General features: G+C 50.2%; 1 protein-coding gene across 1 annotated transcript in view; it reads right to left on the bottom strand.

The window, feature by feature from the left end:
- The window catches only part of ITPKB (inositol-trisphosphate 3-kinase B), a 70787-nt gene extending 48247 nt beyond the window's left edge, over nucleotides 1-22540 (bottom strand). The window contains exons 1-2 of the mRNA XM_054195267.1: nucleotides 22183-22540; nucleotides 19645-20734 (exon numbers count right to left, since the gene is read on the bottom strand). Coding sequence (XP_054051242.1) covers nucleotides 19645-20571 — 927 coding nt within the window. The 5' untranslated portion in view covers nucleotides 20572-20734; nucleotides 22183-22540. The remainder of the gene's footprint in view (nucleotides 1-19644; nucleotides 20735-22182) is intronic.
- Between the last annotated feature and the right edge of the window lie 623 nt (nucleotides 22541-23163).

Below are 23163 nucleotides of genomic sequence, written 5' to 3'. Positions count from 1 at the left end.
TCCAAGCTTTTCTAAGTGCTTTTGCAGGCAGAGGAAATGCACAGCATGAGAATGAGCAGCCTGCAGTAAAGGACTAAGTGAAAGAGAGAGTTCAATTACAACTAATCAGACACAAGCACTAAAAGCATTCACCCAATGTCACCTTCACTAGTTTAAAAACTCTGTTCTCTTCCACATCGGAGACGGTTAAATGAGCTCAGGTAGCACCAGAGACTCAGGCCTCCATGAGCAAACTGACTTTTCTTGGTGCAGAGAGACACATTCACAGCTTTTCATACAAATAACCGTGAGCCCTAGCCACAGTAAAACTGTGTACATCCTCTCATCGCCCACCCCTTTGGGGGCATTTTTGGCCAAGGACATGCCTGTGCATGTTAGTTGCACAGAGAGTTTTAAAGATGAGTCGAGCGACCTGCAGACCTAATTTTGGAGATGAGGATGAGCTCAGGGACTAGGACTGGGATGGGGAAGGAGAGCGGGGCTGCAGGGAGCTGGCTGGGGCAGCCAGAGGACGCCTCCAATGGAGACAGGCTCCAGCTCCATGCCCTGCTCAGACCATCCACGCCAGCCTAGTCTGTGTGTGAGGGATCCCATGAAATAACTGCGTGCGTCTCAGTTTCTCTTGGCACGTCCCATGGGTGTCCCTGCCGAGATGTCATGTTATTCTTTCCTAACCAGTTCTCTCACCGGGGGAGAGAAACTGTCTCTCCTTAAGGACAGCTGGCGAGGTGGCATGGGGCAAATGGCACCATCGGGGACTGGGCGCCTTTTTCCCCTGTCACGCTGGTGCCTGCCGGTGTGAACTAAAGCAAAGTAACCCCCACACCTCTGGAAGAGGCAGCCAGGAGCCCCATCCCGGCAAAGGCAGCCTGCAGAGCTGAGCTAAAGCCAGGTGAGGGTCTGGATTAACCCTGCAACCCCTTCCATAGCGAAGCAGAGAGTGATGGGGTCAGCAGCAGCTTCCCCCCTGAAACTGCAGCACACCTCCCTGCTCTTCCTTGAGACTCTCAGGAACAAATTATGATACAAACTGCAAACACCGGAGGAACTACAGCCCGCTCCAACATCACGGCCCAGTTTTTCAGTGTTTGAGGTGCAGAGGACTTTTGCACTGCAGATATGAGACACAAATGTCACAGCCAGGTACGTGCTGGTGTTCACATGTGCACCTAAACGCACACAAGCCCTGCACCTGGGCGCACACCTCCAGTGCGCACACACATGGAGGGGGCACGAATACACCCGGCTAGATAACACGAGATTGTTTGTATTCATTTACTGTAACATTTTGTCCCCGGGACTGCAATTCATCTCACCTATTTTTAGACATGTTCAGCGTAGATGACTGCATCTCTGCTAGTTAACTCCTTTTACAGTCACGGGGCTGCGCAGCCACAGCTCCTCTCGTGCTGTGCAGGCAGGTCACATACGCTGCGCTCTGCTCTGTTTCTCCCCACAACAGGAGGCCGGCTCAGATCTAGCTGTTTGCCACAAATCCCAGCCCAGACATCATTAAGTGCTTTTAAAAGCTTCTTATCCGAGAGCTCTCCTCACTTTCCCCGGCCTTTCCACATCAGCCTTCCATGAGGCTTTTTCCCCGCTACCTGCAACTTTTCGCATGATTTTTCCCTTTCATTTCCTCCTTTTCCATCCCCTGATCAGCTTTTGTACTCAGTTTCTCCTCAACTTCCCATTCCGCCTCCACCCCACACCACCCATCTCTCCTCCCGCTCTGCCCCCCACCGTCACCCGCAAGCCACCGACGCAGCAGTGTCTCCATCCACCTCCGCCCCCATCCTCCCGGCACCCAGCTCTGCCCGCTCCTGACACCCCACCTTGGGGCACCCACTCACTTCCCCTCGCCCCCATGGCTGCCGCTGATGTGCCCCCACACCTGCCCGGGGCTGTCCCACACCTGTGTGGGGCTGTCCCCACACCTGTGCTGGGCCAGTCCCCACGTTTCCCCACCCCGTCCCCTGCACTGTCCTGTCCCCGCACCCACGCAAGGCTCACCCCACGCAGCTGCACGCCGCCATCCCGGCTCTGCCCGGCCTCCTCCGGGCGCTGCTTTGCTCTGCGCGGAGGGGGAAGCCGCAAGGACGCCTGTGATTTACACGTGGCTAAAGCAGATTCCCAGATGGCTTCGCAGCTTCCCTTGTATTCTCTTTAGTCTTCCTGGCCTCCGCGGTCATTTCCCTTTTCCACCTGCCTTTCTCCTTTCGCTCCCTTCCTGTCTGTCTTATCTCTCTCTCCTGGTCCAGCTCTCCCACGCCACGCCGCTCCCTCCCCACGGCCGCCCCATCCCAATTGCCATGGGCACCCGTGCAGCCCCTTGCTCTCCCTGCACTTACGGCATTGCCTCCACTTTACAGCTTGAACTGGCCTTTGCCCGGCTGCAACGCGAGTGTCGCAAGTGGAGGACAGCTGAAAAGACAATCAGCGAAAAGCTGGGGAGTGTCTGCAGCTAAACTTGAGAAAATCCTGGAGAAAATAGCAGTCAGAAAGGAGTCGTGCTCTAGTTCCAGCTGGAGCATGTGACGGGATCGAAAACCCTTTGTATGCCTCTGTGAGAACAACTAATGGGGAAAAAAGGAAATGGTGACATGATGAGACAGCAAAGAGGCAAAATGTGGGACTAAGGGGACGAAAGAGAAAAAGGAAAAAAAAAAAGAAAACAGGAAAAAACAGGTAGATTCTTAGAGGCACTTCACATGCTTTTTTAAAAGTTGCACTTCCTTTGAATTATCTGTGCTGGAGATATTTTCAACCCAGCTCCGCGTCCCTTGAAAGATTAATTTGGCATGCATTCAATTCTCGGATGAGCTTGCAAAACATGAAAGAAGCTGCAAGTGTCACTAAAATGTAGGACCAGCCTCAGTTCTGAGATCGAGAACTGTGCATCTTCCTCCTTGACAGCAAAATGGTGTCTCTTACCCTCTCCCTACCTCCTCACCTCCCCTGACCTCCCCATGCCCAGCTCCCAGTACAAGCAAGTTTATTTTCCTTCTAGATGGCATGGTAGGCATTGCAAAATTACGTAGGATCCTGATCATGTTGAGAGAATAACTCATCTGGAATCCAACACAAGGACACCAAGGGAAAGACTTCTGCTTCACCCCGGGTGCACATCGTGTGCATCATCAAAAAGAAACGCTCTGTTTGCTTACAGACAGCAGTGGTAGACATAAGTCCCCTTGGCATGAACAACAGCCCTGATCTAGGAAGAAAAACTGCAGTAATTTCAAAATTGTTGGCTGCACTTTCACAAAATGTACTCAAACCATTTTTTCCATTGATCTGACGACTCTGGTTACTCAAACAGCTCGTCAGCTTACTTCCTGTTCTGCTGGAGAGCTCAGCAGCCCCGCTAAGAAACAGAGAAAAAAAAATATTCTAACTTTATTTTGAGGTCATCAGAAATAGCTCTGTTGGATGGTTCCTATTTTTGTTCCAAAAAGGTATTTATAACGTTACTCCCATCGGACGGCACGGCAATCTGACCTGTCCTGCTCCCTGAGATGCCGGTTCAGCGCAGTTGGTGAGCTGAGCCCGTGCTCCGCTGCCAACACGGTCCTCAACTCTGAGCACAAGAGACCTGCTGTGGGGAGAGGGGGGAAATTCAGTCTTTGTGGCACATTTTGGTGCTGCTCTGCCCGTGCCGTGCTTTCCAAAGGATCCCTGACGGAGCCAGCTGTGGGGGGGAATTTTGCAATGCGGGCAGCTCTCCATGGTCTAGCCATTAATATAAACAATGCACTAACCCAGCCCATCTGCGTTTCGTGTTATTCTTACTCTGGATCAGATTCATCCCCCGCGTAAGCCCACCAGACTCAACGGAGCTACAACCGAGTTGATTTGGCCCGGTCTCATTCCAATCTTGCAACCGAAATGAAGTGACGTTCTAGAGCATCGATTCTTCTCCACAAAAATGAGAGGGGAGCGTAGTTCAAGGAGTCAGCGAGCTGTCTTTGCTGGCCCTGGTTCCTGCAGTAGCAAAAGAAGACAGCAAGGGACCAGCAGACAGCAGCAAATAAACACTTTCCAGTGAGATCAGCTGGAACTGCCGCTGCAAAATCAGCCACTGAACCTACACCTGGAGTCTCCCTTGCTTTTCCAAAAACCGCAGGATATTTTTGAGGTTAGTGGTGAAATCTGCAGCTTTTCATTACCCAATCTGAAAAGTAATATCTCTTAGGGTTTTAAAGGGATTAACAGGTATTTTCCAAAGTATTTTATCTTTGGAGAATTTATTCCTCAAAATTCAAATGCTAGCTGTGCTGCTTTAGAGATGTTAAGTGCCATCACATTGTTAGTGTTTCCTGGGCCAAAGCTTGTTTCTCAAATCCCCACTCCACTCAATAAACACTGACACCAAGTAGTAACATTCAGTATGTGTGTTGTAATGTGTGTTATATTACAGCTGGCCATGCTGTCTAAACTGAACTCGCAATTTAATTCCCAAGCAAGTAACTTAATTGCATAGTATATGGAAAATGTTGCTGTTATGCAAGCCTCTCTTTTCTGACAATAGCCAGTAAAGCTGCTTTCCTCCCTTAATTTTATATCCTGGAAATATTCTGTTTGTTACGCCAACAGTAGTTTTAGCTAGTTTTCCAAAGGCAGCTGCTCTCCAGAAGACCATCTGCGTGTTATACACAATCTTCAAAACTGCCCCCCGGTGTGATTTCACTGAAGTTAACCCTGCAGATGGAGCACCTGAGAAAAGAGTGCAGCCCACGGATACACCCAACGTCCGTGCCTTTGCTTTGGGGATTATTCCCTTTAAACGTGTAATAGCTCTAAGGAAACGCTAAAAGGAAGAATATCTTTGCCTCCTTCCCCTTGGGGGAGCAAAGACACATCAGCTGGAATGGAGCAAAGTGAACACTGCAGCATCTTAATTCAAGAGGCAAACTGGAGAACGTGTCAGTACACACGATGAGAGTAAATTGAAATCCAAACATCCTCAGAGCCGCTAGACAACACTTGGCGTCACTTCACACAGCACCTCAGCACCATTCAACGACAAGGTGGTTTAGGATGGTTCAACAACCCTGCTCGGTAACTTCCGAGCACTGTCAGAGCCTAAGATTCCTTGTCAAAAGACATGTACAACCTTCCATAGATCATTGTCCAAATGCAATTGTTTAGTTGGACAGTCAAGATTTTTGCTAAATTCTTACAATCTGCACTGAAATGCCAGCCAGCAGGCTCTGTGCTGCCTCCCCACTTTAAGATTAACATAGTCAGAGCTGTTTTCCCATCTCCTGGCAGCTGGGAGATCTCTGAATCACCTTTACCTGTAGAAAAAGTGATGAGTTTTCAAATTGTGTTTTATATTGAAAATTGACAGGGAAGTGGTGTGAGCCTTCATGTGCAGTTTGTGTGGTCCTTGCCCTCCAGCGACCGCTTGTATCTCTCTCTGCGACCCTACCTCCAGATTTTGCCTGGGAGATGAGTTTGGATTTCAGCAGAGATGTGAGAGTCGAATGCCACCTGCTATCCCAGGCCTCAGGACACACGGACAAACAGGAAGGCAGATTTCGCTCTAGTTGTGCATGGGCTTTTTGTTTCAGCTGGGGCAGGGAGGGAGGGCTGGCTTTCTCTGTTTGTCACCGGAAAGCTGAATCGGCTTACATGTTCTGCCCTTCTGGCCTTTCTTTCCATTCAGCCCATTTCTCAACCAAGAGAAGCAGTTATTTCAATAGTCTGTTTGCCTGCTCTTGCAGTTTTAGTGTGAGTTTAGTGCAGTTTTAGTGAGTTTAGTGAGTTAGTGAGTTTAGTGAGTTTAGTGCAGTTTAGTGCAGTTTTAGTTTTTAGTTTTAGTTTTAGTCTCCCCCACTGCAGGGAGACCCAGAGCCACCGCAGAGAGCAGAAGAGCCGTCCCAGCTCCCACCGCTGACAGGGACACCAGGGAGCACATCCCTTTCCTCTGCTTGGCCACTGCCAGCCCCTCGCCTCTACATGCCTCGATGCTAAAAATGTCCGTATCCTGTCCACACCATAAGATTCACCCTTCAGTAACACTAAAACTACAGCGGGCCAGAAAAATGCTTACAAACCTTCCTATTGCAGGTAAAACCTAGGATCTTCCCACAAATGGAAAAGGTCTTTTCTACAGCCCCTACCCAAAAGGGGCTGCTGCTAAAGTGCCATCTCACACTGCAGCGTCTTTATTTTCTCCCTCTTTTGTGCCCAAACCCTCCCAGGGCTCAGAGGGAAGGGGCTCAGAAGACAGTCAAGGGAAATCTCAGGAAAGGAGGCTCCGCTCCAGATACCAAGGGCCTGTTCTGTTTAATATCTTTATCAACAACCTGGACGAGGGGATCGAGTGCACCCTCAGTAAGTTTGCAGATGACACCAAATTGGGCGGGAGTGTTGATCTGCTTGAGCATAAGATGGCTCTACAGAGGGATCTGGACAGGCTGGATCAATGAGCCAAGGCCAATGGTATGAGGTTCAACAAGGCCAAGTGTCAGGTCCTGCACTTGGGTCACAACAACCCCGTGCAGTGATACAGGCTTGGGGAAGAGTGGCTGGAAAGCTTCCCAGCAGAAAAGGACCTGGTGATGTTCGTCAACAGCTGGCTGAATAATAGCCAGCAGTGTGCCCAGGTGGACAAGAAGGCCAACAGCCTCCTGGCCTGCATCAGGAATAGTGTGGTGAGCAGGACTAGGGAAGTGATCATCCTGCTGTACTTGGCACTGGTGAGGCCCCAACTCACTTTTGGGCCCCTCACTACAGGACATTGAGGATTCTGGAGCATGTCCAGAGAAGGGCAACAAAGCTGGTGAGGGGTCTGGAGAACGCGTCTTACAAGGAGTGGCTGAGGGAACTGGGGTTGTTTAGTCTGGAGAAAAGGAGGCTGAGGGGAGACCTTATCGCTCTCTTCAACCACCTGAAAGGAGAGCGTAGAGAGGTGCGGGTTGGTCTCTTCTCCCAAGTAACAAGCAACACGACAAGAGGAAACAGCCTCAAGTTGTACCAGGGGAGGTTTAGGATGGATGAAGAAATTAGGAAAAATTTCTTCACAAAAAGGGTTATCAAACATTGGAACAGGCTGCCCTGGGTAGTGGTTGAATCACCATCCCTGGAGGTATTTAAAAGACGGGTAGATGTGGTGCTGAGGGACATGGTTTAGTGGTGGTTTTGGCAGTGTTAGGTTAATGGTTGGACTCGATGATCTTAAAGGAACCTTCCAACCTAGACAATTCTATGATTTCAGCTGAGGAAATGGCATGTGTCCCAGCAAGGCAGAAAAAACAGCAGGGGACAGTAAACTTGACTACAGCTCATTGTATAGCAAACGCGCCTGTTCCTTCCCCTCTGTCCGGGGAAACTCTGTGGCACGTTTTGGCTACAGCAAAGTAATTACTAGCTGTTTGCTCGTTTCCCTTTAATGAATCAGGTGAATGAGCCCAGTGTGAGTGCTGGGGGAGTGAAAGTCTGCCATTCAGCTGTCTGCAAACTCCGGCTTCTCTGAAGATTTCTAGATCAGATTTCAGGGCCCCAGGAGTTCGGGTTATTTTTCTAAGTGAGGTTTGACACTGCATCTTCCGGAGAAGCTGCCAGTTATATACAAAACCTACAGCTCTTATTCATTTGATACCACAGGTTTCACTTTGAATCACAGCAAAGTGTGGTTGACCTCAGATTAAAGTACTTGCCCCATGGCATTAGCCTTAAAGGTTGTCCAGCACGGGAGCTGGACAGAGCATGGGGTATTTTACATCAGAGCTCAACTGAAAAAAAATGGGTGAGAGAAGATGTGCAGGTTGGCCTGAACACAGCTGAAATCGTGGGGCTGTGAAAGGAAAACTCTGAAATGTCTCATCTGGAGCCAAAGTAAGAGGAGGTGTTTCATTTCAGGTTATGTAAGTTCTAAAAACCCTTTTCTCTTTTCTTCTTTCAATGTGTTTTAGCCGTGAGGTCAACTTTTAAGTGAAAAATGCCATTTTGAATAAAATCTACATTTCAAATGCTTGCAAAACATAAACAAACCATTCCCAAAATGAAACAGTTCATTCTGAAAGTGTCAGAATGACACGCATCGCTATTTTTAACATCCCTCCCTCTTCCCCCACCTCTGTATTTTTTTCTAGGCCAGAACTATTCAGAAAATGTGTTTGAATTTGTGAATCATTTTGACTCCCCCTCCCCCTTGACATTTGCTGGAAAATTTACTCTCTGCCAAAAAAATGTTCCTCCAGTTCCAGCCAGCTCCTACAGTCTTCTGTCCTGCCGGGGTTTGCCTGGAAGGGGATGGGGGTCTGAATGCCTTGGGGGCACAGCACAGATGGTCCAGAGGAAAAGTGGGCCAGAAGGGCAAACCCCAGCATCTCTCTGAGCAGTGAAGGGCTCTGTGGCACAGAGCAGCCCAACCCTTCACCGTGGCTGCACTGAAAAAGCCCTGAGCCACCCTCTCCTGAGACCGGAGGGGGAGTCAAGCTCCAACAGAAGCCACCATCCAGAGGGAATTCCTCATCGGGCTGCAGCTTCTGGATATTAGGGGAGTGCTTCAAGTTATGATACTCTTGGAAAAATCTTGCATTCAACGCCAGGCCCCTGAAGGTTAAGGGGGTGTACCATGGGGGCTCAGAGCTGCCTCCTACCAACTTGACAGAAATTTTGGCTTTGGCTTCGACGGAAACATGATGGCTCTGAGGCTTGCAATGCAATACAGAGGCTTGATTCTTTGCAGCCTGGCAATTCGTAGAACAATTTATGCCTTTGCAATGCAAGTGTAAATGTTACCACTCTCATTTGTGAGTGTTTTGCTCCTACCCTGAAACTTTTAGCAAGTGGAAAACTTGGATCTCTTTCTCTCAGTCCTCACATCCAACCTATCTATAAGTCTTGCAGATTTTTTCAGGATAACGTCCCTAACAGAGTCTTTCCAACCTACCCACCTGACTAAAATTCACCTCCAGAGTTCATCACTTCATACTTCATTTCCACATCTCAATAGCCTTTCCCCTGCAGACTTACTCTGCAAAGATCCACCAAACCCATCACTTTTTGAACCTGTCATTTGACCCCTCTGCAGCTCTCTCAGCCTCCCCACCTTGACTCCTTCTCCTGAGGTGCACGTCTAAACTACTTGGCTTTTCTTTCAAGGCTGTGATTTATTCTATTCCCATCACTTCTTATTTCAGTGCTGAAAGGTCAACTCCTGCGTATGCTCAAGCATGAGATCAGCCTATATTAAACAGGCTCCTCTAAGCTTTCTCCCTTCTGGGAAGGGTTCCCATCCACAAGAACAAACCTGGGATCTGGAACTGCCTTTAAGCTGCCCAAAAGCTCAAAGACCAAGTACCAGCGCTGGTCAGGCTGTACAGTACAGGATCAGACAAGAACAGACAAGGTGGCACCATGCTACCTCTGCATTTCCCTCTCATTACCAGTCCAGCACCTGGTCAATGTTATGGTCACTTCTGACCACCTGGATTCCCACACTGCCTACCTTGGCTCGAAAAAGCCATTCCAGCAATGAAGGGTAACATGAGAAAACAGAGACCTGAGGAGAGGGGCCAACTATTTTCTCCTCGAGATGAGACATAGATGAGGGGCTGCTAACGGAGGACCTGAGCTGTATCCCTGGCTTCAAACCATTTGTTTTAACCTGCTGCGCAGGCAGCTTCCACGAGAGCTGGACGACATTTCCCTCCTCCGAGAGAGGGTCTGGTTCAGTTTAAAGCTGCTTTTACAAAAGTTCATCTTGAATGTATGAGCTTTACGCAGACTTTTTTTTCAGTGGTGATACATCTTGCTCAAAAACTGCGACACGCACTGTTTGTGTGTGAAGGTGGCAACGTGACACCCAACAAGGCAATTCTGTTGGCTTTGCAAAAAGATCAAGGTTAGTTCCCACTCTGCTGAAAGTATGGAAGGGAAATGCAGGATTTGTCAAGCAGAGAGAGATAAACTGGATTGGGAACATTTTATATACAAATTCCTAGGAGAATGTTAAAACAATGGAGCTGGGAGAGCACACTTGTCAGGGTTTTTTCAAACAATGGCTTTCACATATTCTTTTAAAATACAACAGTAATTCAGGTGCATAGAGATAAGACACAGTTTTAAAATCTCTTTCCTTTCTGGAGGCCCTGGTCTCCACCCCAGCAAGACATTCCCACCATGAAACCCCAGGGTGAAGGACTGTCGGCTCCAAGTAAATACACCTCTCAGGAGATAACAATTAACATGCTTTTTCTGAAGCTGCTTGGCAATTGCATTTCCCAGTGCCTCCTACTTCCGTGACCACATGCCTTGCTTTCAAGGCGTATCTATTAATGGCAGCCCGAGACTGCCCGAAGCAGCAGGAATGGGGGTTGCTGCATGAGGGTGCAGCTGTGTGCCCGTCCCCAGCAAGAGCAGGATGAGATGATGGGACTCAGAGTCCAGCACGGTGCCAGCAAGCGGTGCCCAGCTCTCCTCCTCCTCGTGCTGCCATGACAGGTGCCCGCCTGGGCAGCGTGCACTCCCTGCTGTCCCGTGCTCCCACCTGCAACAGCACCAAGGTGGAAATACCACCCTGGGGCCTTTCATGGTCACTTTGGGTGGGTACTGAGGGCACCACAGGGTACAAGGTGATGCTGAACTGGCTTCAATGGAGCTAAGCTGACACTATGCAAGCATGGATAAAAAAAAGGAATTGGGCTCCATTTGAGAATTCAAAGAAATGTTTGATCCTGTGGGCACTGATTCAGGCTCATCTCTAATTATATCCCAAGCTTGGCCTTTTAAACTAGGTCTGTAGTCCTCAGTAAGGGCCACTTTGCAGTTATTATTTGAGGTCCTTGCCAATCTGTTGTTGGATTTTCCACTTGACATTATTAAGGGATTAAGTTGTTTGTCTCATCATCTTTTATCTGTCCTGTTGACTTTCCTACAAACAGACTTTAGCCAGAGCAGAGAAGATAGGAGGAAAAAAAAAACACCCAACACTTTCAAGATATTATCATGGTTCGGGATTTGTGGTTATTATTGTTTAAATTTATTACTTTGGATATGTAAACTTTGCTGACTCCTTTAATCTGGAATGTATTAAAGAAAGCATTAGGCATTACAACATGTCATTGGATTATACTGTCCTGATTCAGCTACAGCTGTGGAAGAAATATATAACAGGAGATCCTGCGGAGTTATACATTTTAGACTTAGATCATCAATTGCCATAGAGAAGATAAAAACAAATGTAGCTGAGCCTGGAAAGAATGTTGCTAAAATTGGAGAAACATTTAATGCGAGTAGCCTAGGGGTGCAATAACTTTGCCTGTAACTTCACAAAACCCACCCACATGAAACACACCAGGAAAGATTGCAGATTGGACTCTCTGATCTGCAGTCTGCCAAAAAAGCAAACCTGACTTTTTTCCCCTTCCTACAGATGCACGTTTTAATGGTCCCTGCAGAGTGTTAAATATATATTACCCGTAATAGCAACCATATTACGTTTGGACATGTGGCTAACTCTCCCCCGGCTGCTCTGTACTTTCCTTGCAGTGGGAGGATGCCCGGGGCTACCTAATGGTGCTTGTGGCTGCCGGCACAGCAAGTCCTATGGTCCATGTGGTGAGAAGGAGCCTGCTCACCTCCCTCTCACCCCTGCCCCTCCTTGGCACCCTGCTCTTCTCTCTTTTGAGGGGTACGCACAGGCTCTCTTGACCAGTGTATTTAAGTACCCATTTAACGAAAACATTTTGAATGCATTTAGCTCAATGGGATAAAAGCTATTCCTACGCCTCTCCAAAATGCCTTGTCAAAGTACGGCTGCAGTGAACAAAGCTCAGCGGTGTGCTGAGGGCCAGGCTCCGCTCCTGCCCTTTTCCCAAGCAGCAGGGATCGGAGATTGTTTAGCGAGGAACGAGAGAAAAACACCCAACCCTAAAACGCGCTTTCCGAAAAGTCACCCTGCAGATCTTTCCGTTTATAAAACTCCTGTCCCCAAAGGCTCTGAAGCACTGTACCTATCGATGGGCAAAACCCCTGTGGGGACTGCATCTCTGCTTCATTAATTCCGTTTAACGTTGGATTTATCACAAGATGTAACTGGATACATGCAGGGGAGAGCAAGGTGAGAAACGATCAAGGACCAAATCTGCAGCATGCTCCTGCTGCCTTCAGCGGAGCTACAACAGCTTTTATCAGCATTTTATCTGACCCTAACAAAAGGAGCAAATTGTTTAGCAAAGGAAGAGGGTTCTTTGATTCTATCTTGCTGCAGATGAATTGCCCAAGCAAGGGCAAAGGGACAGGAAGCGAAGGGGGAGGAGGAGGAGGTGATGCTGAAGGTAGGTGCTGCCGTTGTTTAGCCCTCTGCTACCTTCCACTGGGTGCCACGTTTCTGTTGGCCCCTTCTGCAAACGCTGATGGGAGGGAGAGGGTTGGTCCTGCTCCATAGCCAAGATGTTGTGCTGGTTGTTCATGGTGTTGATATGTTGGTCTTCATTCAGGCAAAACCCAAAGCACTCAGGCTGAAGGGAATTTCATAACAGTGAAGACTGTAGGCTGAGACCCCCCGCTCTGCTGCACACAGTCCGAGAGCCCTATTTTCCAAAACCCCAAGTACAAGACTTAAAGTCAAGGATGAAACCCCAGAAGCCAAGGATGAAACCCTAGGCAAAACTCACATCAATTCAGTGAGGTCCACACCACGGTAACTGCAGGTGCCGACCTCTCTCCAAATCAAATGCGTGAAGCAAACAGCGAAGAGGCAATCTGATTCTGTCCTTTGAACCAAACTCACTAAAACGTCTGTCGGTATGTCACTCCAGAGCCCATACATATCTTTCAGGGGGACGAGAGATGCTTTACTATTACTTAAAACCGCAACAACGCTGAATGCTAATGCAGTTCCTGTTGTGTAGCGCTGATCAGATAATACACTGTACTGCTTACAAGAAGAAGTTGTAAGTGCTAAGCACTTGTTGTTTTGCCCCCTAGTTCTCCTTCCAAAAGCAATCCTTGTATTTTGGCTAGCCATAAATCTTAGATGTAACAGGAAGAATTGAATTCCTTCTACTAGGCTGTCTCTTTTTCCACATCACTCAGGAAAAGAATGTTCTTTACTATAAAAACCCACTTCTTCCTTCTCATAGTTGAAGCATATGGTAGCATTGAAATAAATATCATGAGAGGGAAAAGGCTAATATGGGTTTTAGCAGCTTGCAGCAGTTTCAGACTGATGTTGCCTATCTATGAGAAAGTAAGGACAGAAAATGCCTGCCCTCAGCAGTCAATGCAACCTGCGTCTGACTACAGCAGTGAGGATCTCCACAGGCACACAGCCATGACAGCAGCTCTGTGGCAGTGAACTCCCACCACGGCTGGGAAAGAAGAAGCTGCAAGCTATGTTTTCCAAAAGCTTCCACCAATTCTGAGTGCATTCATTGTACCTACACCCAGACTGAAACTTGCAGCTGGAGACCCTGAGCTTCTGAACATACTTAACGCCAACTCATGCTGAAAGGCACTGCTGGGTGATCATCCCTATTACAGAGCAAATCACACATTTTGCTGCCTAAACACTGATTTAAAAGCCAAATCAGAGGCACTTGCTTTTGAAGCTGGTAGACCTCAGACTGGAGCAGCTTCCTGAACCACTTGCAGCTGTTGTGCAGGCTATGCATGACCTGGCTTTTCATGTAATAAGAATGAAATTGGGATAAATTTTACAGAAGACATTCATGAGTACTTTAGGAATAGATTCCCCTGACTTAAGCAGACTCCTGGGCTAGCAGACCTCAAGATAACATCAGCGTCAACAGAGAAGAAAGGTACCTAGGAGGAGGCTTATCCTGAGGAGACATCCAAGAAGGCTGAGCAAGATGAATTCCATAAAAGGACCATTTAAAGTGACCCAGCAAGTGTGGAAGCCCACATTCCCTGAAAAGTCACTTTTGAGAATAGGGATTACGCTACTAAGTTACTCAGTGATTTGAAAATGTTAACATTTCGTTTTCACTGTCTGTTAAATATTAACATATCTTTCTTAGAAAGCTTGGCTGACCTTCATTGGAAGAAAGCAGGTCAAATTTACTGCACAAATTTACCTACTGGTATAAACAAAAATAATCTCTAACAATTACAGAAGACTAATCTTAGCTGAAGCTACATTTAACATCATACATAGATGTCATTATTTCTCTACTGAGTTAGAACAGATTTACATGTAAAGAAAACATTAGCTCAGCACTGGCTTTCAGTCACCGCACGCCATGTGGGAGCTCAGAGCTGCGCTAATATTTTCTTCACATGCAAATCTGTCCTAACACATTATAGAAATAATACGGAAAACATGAGACAGGTGCTGACTATGGTTTGATTGGTTTTGTCATTGCAAGGCTCTACAAAGGTAAAGACAAAACTGTAAAGTTTCCACTGATCTGGGAACTTCACTCTGTGGACGTTCTGCTTAACACCTGAAGGATCAAACCAACCAAGCTCCTGACATCCTGCCGTTCCCATCAGAAGGGGAGGAAACCTGGCTGTTTCCAGAGCCGGGGACCATAAGGACAATGGGCCTAATGTCTGTTCTTCCTGCACCTTGGAAATGTTTTGGGCTTTTTTCCACTTTCTATGAATGCCTTCAAGTGTTAAATTGTTCAAAAAAAAAAAAAATACATGCAAGAGACAGCAGCTGTGCTAGCAAGTAAGTCCCTCTATGAAAAGGATCTGCTATGTGCCATGTAATTCCTGCGCTGTCAATCACGGAGAATGGTAGCACAGAAGAAACCCTTCCCAATGAGCTTAAAAGCGCTGATGAAAATGGACTTGAAATAGCACCGTTCATCTCCCATAGGGTTATAGCAGAATCTTCACCTAGCCTCCGTGGGTGGGAGCCCATAAAAAAGCTGCTTATTGCTCAAGAAGGCTACATGAGTAAGTAGAAAATAAGCTACCAAATAGAGAGCGGTGCTTTGTGAACTCCCCAGAGTGCAGTGCCTCCATCTACGAAGAGCCTGAAGGTCAGCCCAGCCCGATGGGCACCAGAGGGTCCTGATCTTCTCCAAGCAGACAAAACATGCCGTGCTGTCAGGTCTGCTGAGTGTGGTGCTCTGAGAGTGGAAACACAGAGGTGTCCACCTCATTCTGCTCTTCCTCCTCGTCTTCCCACAGCAGGGCTTGAAGGCGGCTCCATCCTCCAGCAGCTTAGCTGGTGTGCTAAGCACCTTCCCTGGGCAATGATATGCATTACTAGAGTAACAGTTGCCTTCCAGAGCAAGAAAGCAGGGTCCCAATATGCTAGACATTATATTGATACTAAATTTGTGATACCACTCACAAGCTCATACGCTTAGGAGCTTTAAGACAAACATGGTGGGAGGAAGAAGTAAAATACATAAACAGAGTCAGCATAAAGATATATATACACGGGACTTGCATGCATCACCACAGCCATGTGGTCATGGTTTCTATTACATGGAGACTTCCTGATCACAGTGACAGTTTAGGAAAGGGAATCAAAGCTTATTTAATTTGATTGATTTTTATAGGAACAAATCAGAAGTGCTGTTGTCAGCTTATGCCTTGGAACATCTCAAAGAGAAATAAGCAAGGGTCCCACAGGCCCTTGGCTGACACTAACCCTGTCTAAACTTGGCTCCTTTCAGAAATACGTTACAGCCATTGTGAGTCAAACAAATAAGTCAATTAAAAAATCGCCTGTCAGCAGCAATGCCATTAGCTTTTTCCAAAAACTCTTGCCATTTTGCACAGGTTAATGGAAGTCTCTTATTCTGAGCAAGCTGCTCCGCCTGTTGAAAGGAACAGAGGTTTCACAATGTACCGAGAGTCGCTTGATTACTATTCTGCTGTATCTCCTTGTGTTTCCACAGCGGCTGTGGGAAAGCCAGGAAGAGGAACACTGCAAAGTCTTGCACTGTTTTTCCAGGAGGGTGTTTTTTTTCCCCTTGACATGTCATTTTTCTATAGTACGTACTTGCACAATTTCTGCCTTTCCCCCAGCTCATCTGTAGCTTTGCCTCTAGTTGCCAAGGAATTGACAAACTAGGGGATTTAGGTCAACGACAACAACTTGCTGCAATGACCAGCACTGGAATATCTTTCACTTAAGGGCTGCAGTTGGCTTCCAAGACTGGGGCCAGGCCTCCCACTGCTGAGTACACCTTGGTCTATCAGCTCTCCCTTGGCAAGAGCAAACAGGGTTTCCCAGGAACAGCAAAACTCACAAACCCGTATTTTCCCATTGAAGTCAATGGGAGTCACAGCTAGAACGGGGCTTATTTTGGGTGTGAAATCTCCCTTAGGAGCCAAGTTGCCATCTCAGGCTACCTGTGCCACTCGGAGCCTGGGACAGGGTGCACCTTCTCAGTCCCTTACACAACTAACCAGTGTGATCAGCCAGGAGGAGAGAAATCCTCCCTAGGCACGGGGCATGTGCTATGATGAAGACAGGCACCTTCCAAAAGCTGCTGCGTCCCCCTGGCTTGGGTGGTGGGCAAGTGGAGGCACTGGCTCCTTCCCCAAACTGCCCACATCGCTGTCGCAGGGGTTTTGCAGTGAGTACTACCCCTCCGCTGTCTTGTCAAACCGCATTGTCCCCATCCCAACATGCTGCCTGGACACGCCATCCCTCCCACGCAGCCTGAGAAGTGTAATCACTCAAGTGTCTTTGAAACCTTGCAACCATCAATAAACAAACGTGGGGTTTCTCCAGCAGCAGCCCACAGCCCGGGGAAAGCCACAGCTGCAAAAGCCCTTACATGGAGGTTTACTCAGACCTTAAGTGGACTTGGAAGTAGACAACAGCAAAACATCAAATTGCTCTTACTGTCACTGGATTTCACAAGTCTGCCGTAATCACGGCAGGGTCACTGTTTCCCAGTGCTGTGCAGCCCACTGGGCACCGGCACACTTCAGGGACAGGGAAAGCACTGAGTAAACTGTTTAAATAAACAAAGGCAGAGCCCGTATCAGCCACCAAGCTGCTCCAGGTCACAGTGTCCAAAAAAGTGGCTGCACTCCCTCCCTTTTCCTAACAATGTCATTTTCTTACTGGCCAATTTGTGGGCCCCACCGCAAATGAAGTTTCCTACCTGAAGTACAAATGGAAGATGAATCCATGCCAGCCAGAGGGATCTGCCCATTTCCCGGGGATGCCAGGAGGAACTACAATAGACAGCCGGACATCCCTAACAGATTTGCTAACTCAGACAGCCTCCAGAAAGGAAGGGCAGAAGCAAGCCTGCTGTTTATCAAATCTGTAAACATGCTATGCGAGATGCGCGGCACAGACCATATCTGCAGCAAGAACTGCTTTCCTGTTGCTCGTTATTACCTCTCCTCCAGGTACAGTAGCCCTCCCCTCTGCCAGCAGCACCCGGTGCAGACAGGCAGGGCTCTCTGCCTGCCCAGCTTTTATCTGCTCAACCCAGAGGCATGGTGTTGGTTTCTGTCAGCTGAGGTCTCCCAGGATTTATTTTGACGGAAAAGCACGAGTTGCGGAGAGAGCTTCTCACACATTCTCCCTCATTACACAACTCATTTCCAGACCGTGTGCGTTGTTAAAAGGAAATAGTGAGTTCATGAAAACAAATGAGTGTGCAACCTGAGACTGCTTCAGTAGCTGCCTTCTGCTGTCATTATGGATTTAAAAGATGTTGCCAACCAGTACACAAAGTTGGGTGTTATTTATATGAATCAGCTTTGAATTACTGGGCATTTGCGCACAATCCTGCTGAGAAGTTGACTATAACCTGCCAAAGCCAGTGATCAGCCCTGCATGGGACCTGTGGAGCCCAGCGGAAAGTATCCTTGTAAATTAGCCCAATCGCTCCTGCTGAGCTGACTCCAGCACTGAAACACAAAATCAAGTGCACCTCCTCAGACTGCCTGACACATTTTGGACCAGATCTTCACCTCATTTAGCTTGGAGTAGTCCCACTGAGCCCAGCAGAGTTACTCTGATCTCAAACCTGATCTGAGCTCCCTCTGATCCAGGCCTTTTGGCAATACAAACGAGCCTTCCCTGTTCACTGCCGAGCCACCGGCCTGGCTGAGCTCACTGGAGGCCACGGGAGGTTGCGCAGAGTCAGCCTGAGGCTCCAGGAAGCTTTCCACAGGAGCATCAGGCATGATTTTGCCCATCAGCAAACTGTTTTCAGCAGCAAATCAGTGGGATCTGGCACTAGGAACAGTCATTAGTATGGAGAATAGAGCAGAGATTACTACAGCTCATGCACACAAAACCAGCAGAATTTAGTCAGCAGAGGGATCGTAGCAGCTCCCAAAGGGAGCGAGCTGATTCATCAGTTGAGAGCCCCAAAATACAACACTGTCTGCAAACACGATGAGCCACGCACTCGTAACTTCATTAACTGTGCTTTTACTCAACTGCTTCTCCATCCTGAGCAGAACTGAGCCTGAGTTCTTGGAGCAGGATGAAACAAGTAGACAAGCAAATATATTTATTTCAGCCTCCTGAGTGTTTTACAAACCACAGTCTGTCGGTTCTTCACAAGTTTGATACCTTCACTTTACTTAGATGTTTCCCTGCACCGGTTTTCCTTGTGTCATTACGCTTACCAAGAGTTTCACTATCATATGTCTACAGAAAGTTAAACATAGCGAACGACATCACTGAAAGTTGATGGGCCTTTATCAAACTCTTTAAAATTAAGGAGTCACTGGACTGCCCTGCATTTTTCAGGGTTTGTCAGTGCAAGGCTCCAGTGCTGAGCTCAAATCAATGTAACTTCTCACAGCCGGAGGATGGGAGAGCCCATGTGCTGGTCAGAGAACCTCGTGACGGGCACCCTGCGCTGGGGTAAAGCGGTTCAAAGCCCTCTGGATAAATGGCGTGACAGCTCAGAGCAAAGCACACTCTGTGCAGAGCATTCAGACGTGGAACAAACTCCCCAAATGACACAAGAAATCCCATGAGTGGAGTGTCTGCCTATGGAGAATGCATCAAAGCCCTCCTCTCTGAGTAGACCTTTCTGCTCTAAGGGTAATACAACATTGATGCATTCTCTTGCTTGAAGCCTCCCAACTAGCCCCACAACAGAGATCCAGAAACAAATGAACTTAATATAAATACCTTATAAAAATATGCTTACCTGAAATATAAGATACCCCAAAATCAAAAAGTTTTATTCAAAAGGGGAATTACCAGAAATTCTAGAGGTTTTTGCTTCCAAGTGAAAGGCACACAGACACTACAGTGATGGGCATCAGTATAAATTTTAACAGACAGTTGGCCCACACAGTTTCGACTCCAAGAAGGAAATAAATTTCCCCTTAGGCTCATGTAAATCACGGGAAACCTCCAGCATCCAGGGAAGCTGTGCTGAGGGAAAGCTGAGGCTCGTAACCGCATGTCAGCAGAAGGCTGCAGTCCATGGGTACACAATAAGCACGCCAGCGGGCAGCTTGCAGCACTGGGGAAGCTCTGCAAGGACCATGCACAGTGGGACGGGTACTGCTGCTCTCTACTGCGAGCAGGGGATTTTCAGACTAGGAAGAGGGATAAGCTTTTCATGTGAGGGAAGCCAAGCACCGACAAGCAAGTGCAAAGTTTCTCTGCTGCGACAGACCTCTGCCCTCCCGCTGCAGCTGTGCCTCGGAGCAGGGATGCAGCCAGCCCTCGTCCCACCTCCCCAGGGCTGGTGCAAGACTCACCACTCGGGGCTTCTGCTGGTCCAGGGTCTGCAGGAAGGCCGGTGTCTGGTCCAGAGTGCGCTCAGGGTCACTGGAGATGTCCTCCTCAGACTCCTCCCAGGATGAGGAGAAGCCAGTGGAAGAGGCTGAAGACGACGACAGCTTCCGGACGGGCAGGCTGCCGGGGGGCACGGCGCCCGCCTCCTCCTCCGGGCCCCCCAGGTCCGTGACAATGACAGCGGGGATGCTCCCACCAACAGCTGGGCACTGGCCCTCAAGTCCTGTGGGGGCTACCACCACCTCACCTCGCTGTGGTCCAGGCTCTGACAGCTTCAGGGGGCTGCTGCCCTCCACCAGCCCCACAGCTGGAACCACCATCACCATCGGCCTCCCTGAGGGCTCTGCAGTGCTTGGCCAGACCTGCACCCCACCAAGATCAGGGGCCTCACTCTCCCCGTAGGCTCGTGGCCGGGGTCCGGTCCCAAGTCCCACCATCGGCACCGTGGGGCTGGCAGGCCGTGGCCGGGGCGAAGATGGCCGAGGGCTCCGCGGCGGCTGGGTGGCGGAGCTGTGCGCCTGGATATGTGCCTCAAAAAGCCCCACTTTCTGGTTCACCTGGACGTTGTGCAGCTCCCGCTGAAGTTGCCGTGCCACAGGGAGTCCTGGCTGCCCCTCTTCACCCCGGCTGCCCCGACGACCCCCGGGACTTCCCGGCTGCCGTGGGGGTTCCTCCAACGGCGGGAAGAGGAAAGCGGGACCACGGCGAGGGGAGCGGGGTGGCACGGGGGCTGGGCTGAAGACGGGGAGCGGGCGGCAGCTGCCGGGTGTCTCCGGGCCCCTGGGTAGCACTTGACTGGGAGGAGGTGGTGTCTTGCTCCCGCCGCTTGTCACCTCGCTGTTGCTATTCATCATCACCAAGCTATTGAGCGCATAGCAGTACACGGCCATAGTAGTCAGCCGGGGCGCACAGGGGGGCCGCCACCGCTGCCGCCTCGGCGCTCAGACTCCACGGGGCTGCCGAGGGTCTCTCCACACCAGGACCAGCAGCATCGCTGGGAGGCAGCGGGGGAGCTGGGCTGGCACCAGTCCGCAGCTCCATAAAACGAGACAGCTGAGGAGAGAGAGAGAGAGAAGTGGTGAGGGTAATTCTGTGCACCCCGTAAACTCACCCTCCAGCTGTGCACACAGCTGGCTGGACTCTTCCCTTCCTATGTGCCCCCTCCAGCTCCTGCACACACCTGCATCCATCCCTAGTGTGCCACCCCTAGGGACATGGCCCAGCCTAGTCTTCAGAAGGGTCTGAGCCGAGGGGAAATCAGGTTTGAGGCTGTTTGCTCTCTTTCCTGCCTTCCCTCCCCCTCTCCATGTTGCTGGCTGATGCAGATACAGCAGTGATGTCCGAGAGGACACACAGTCAGCAGCCGTTCCTGCAACTGAATTAGGGAGTTATGGCCGACTGGTGTGAGCTGAAAGTTGTCAGCTTTCAAGTTTTGGGCCCAAAAGCCGACATTTTCTGAAGGAAGGGAAAAACTCCACACAGCTCAGATTTGCCACTTTCCGGTTTGTCACCTACGACCGAGATCAAGTCTCAAGCATGGATTTCTGTTCAATGGTACACATGAAGCCTTCCTGCTTGCAGTTTTGTATGGTTATGGGACGACGTCTCCACTACTTCCCTAACTTATCATGTGCAACAACATGGCCCTGCACATCTTCACATGTGCCCTGTCTAAACGTGCCTCCCCTGTGCATGTCTGCCTTCTGGGGCATCGACTGCTGCAACCACCTCCAAGTCACAGCCCGGATCCCACATACAGACATGTGTGGTTTTGTGCCCTGTGGTTCGCATGTGAGAGACTCTACTTCTGTAGGTGGTTCTCTGTGCCCCTCTGTACTTCAGTGTGCCTTCCTTCATGTCCGTTTGCATGTCATGTGTCACTGGAGTTGCAATCCCCATCCCATGGTGGGCCATGGGAACCCACGAAATCTACACAAACACGCTGCCTACATGAGTGTGCAGGCTTGTTTACCCACACGTGAGCTAACTCTGGCTATGGCATACATGTCTTTGGAAGTGCTTGTGTGTGATGCTGTCAGCGGTATCCCTGTGCATCCCTGTGAGGCTGCTGGCAGGTAAATGCCCAGAGGTCTAAGCACAGTCTTCAGTGACTGGGTGACCAAAAGACTCCCCATCCCTTCAGGTGCTGCTCGGAGGCAGTGTGAGGCTCAGCAGAGCCCGGGCACCCCTTTTTGCAGGGATCCCCGGCACCACCACACTCCCAGCATTCTGGCTGTGGCGCGAAAGCACCGGCACAAGGTACTCAGCAAGATTCTGGGTGCGGGACAGCCTGCCTGGGGCCAGGGCAGGGTGCGGGACAGCCCGCTCGGTCCCTGCTCCTCTGCCCACCCACTATCTCGCCCCTTCCTCCCGGCGGGGGCCCGCCTGGCACCGCGCACCTCCCGGGGCGACCCCCGTCCCGGCTGCTGGGGGTTGGGGGGGGGGGGGTTGTTAGCCCGGCGAAGGGGTCGTCCGCGTCCCCCCCACCCGCCGCCGCTTACCTGGGAGCAGGATCCGCGCCCGCCCTCAGTGCGCGGCGCCCGGCAGCGCCCGCCGGCGCCGGCGGCCGCAGGGCGCTGCAGAAACCATCTCCGCGGGCGCGGAGCACGGCCGGCGGTCCCGCTCCCTCCGCGGATTCGAACGGCTTTCCTCGCCCCGCGGGTGGAGGGCGGGGGGGGTGAGGGGAGGGGGGGGAGAGGCGGGGGGGTCCCGGGCTCTACCCGCTCCGCGCTCCGGCTGCGGAGACTGCGCGGCCGCGGGCGGCTCCGCGCTCCGGGCAGTACCGCGCCGCGATCCCGGAGCCCGCTCCCGGTGCGGCTGGAAAGGCGGAGAGAGGAGGAGGAGAGGGAGAGGAGCGGCGAGGAGGAGGAGAGCGGAGGGAGGGGGTAGGAGAGCAGGAAGGAAGTTGTGAGCCTGTCTGGGGTTGAACTCAGCGGAACAAGTTTCTTTTTTTTTTTTTTTGCTCGCTCGGCGCTGCTCGACTGGAGGGAAACACTGAAAAAAAAAGTTTCCATTGTTAACTAAGAAAAAAAAAAAAAACAACCCACCGCCGCCGCGTTTTGGCCGCTGTGGGTTAAAGATACACGAGCCATTTTCCACCCGCGTCCGGAGCTGGCGGTGTGTCCCCGACCAGCCCCGCACCGAGCCCCGGCAAAGCCCGCGGGGGCCCGGGGCGGAGGGACGGCCACATCCCAGCCCCCCTGCGCCTGCTGACCTTCCTATTCCTCCCCTGGCTACGGTGGTCAAGGCGAAGGGTGGTGCCTGCATCCTTCGGAAGGGGGGTGCCGAGCTAAAGGCCACCCATGTCCCCATGCGCCCAGCTGGAAGGCACAGACTAGCCCAGCCGTTTGGCACAGCATCCCCTTTTCACCCAGGCACAGCAGCTCGGTCCGTCTCAACACGTTGGTCATCCACACCAGACCAAAGTTGGTGAGAAGCCCTCCCTGCTGGGCTATGTGGCTTTGGGCATCTCCCCTCCATCT

The sequence above is a fragment of the Rissa tridactyla genome, chromosome 3, assembly GCF_028500815.1.
Source record: "Rissa tridactyla isolate bRisTri1 chromosome 3, bRisTri1.patW.cur.20221130, whole genome shotgun sequence".
In the NCBI taxonomy this organism is placed as follows: Eukaryota; Metazoa; Chordata; class Aves; order Charadriiformes; family Laridae; genus Rissa; species Rissa tridactyla.
The sequence above is the reverse complement of the archived record's forward strand: the minus strand, read 5'-3'. Positions and strand labels throughout refer to the sequence as shown.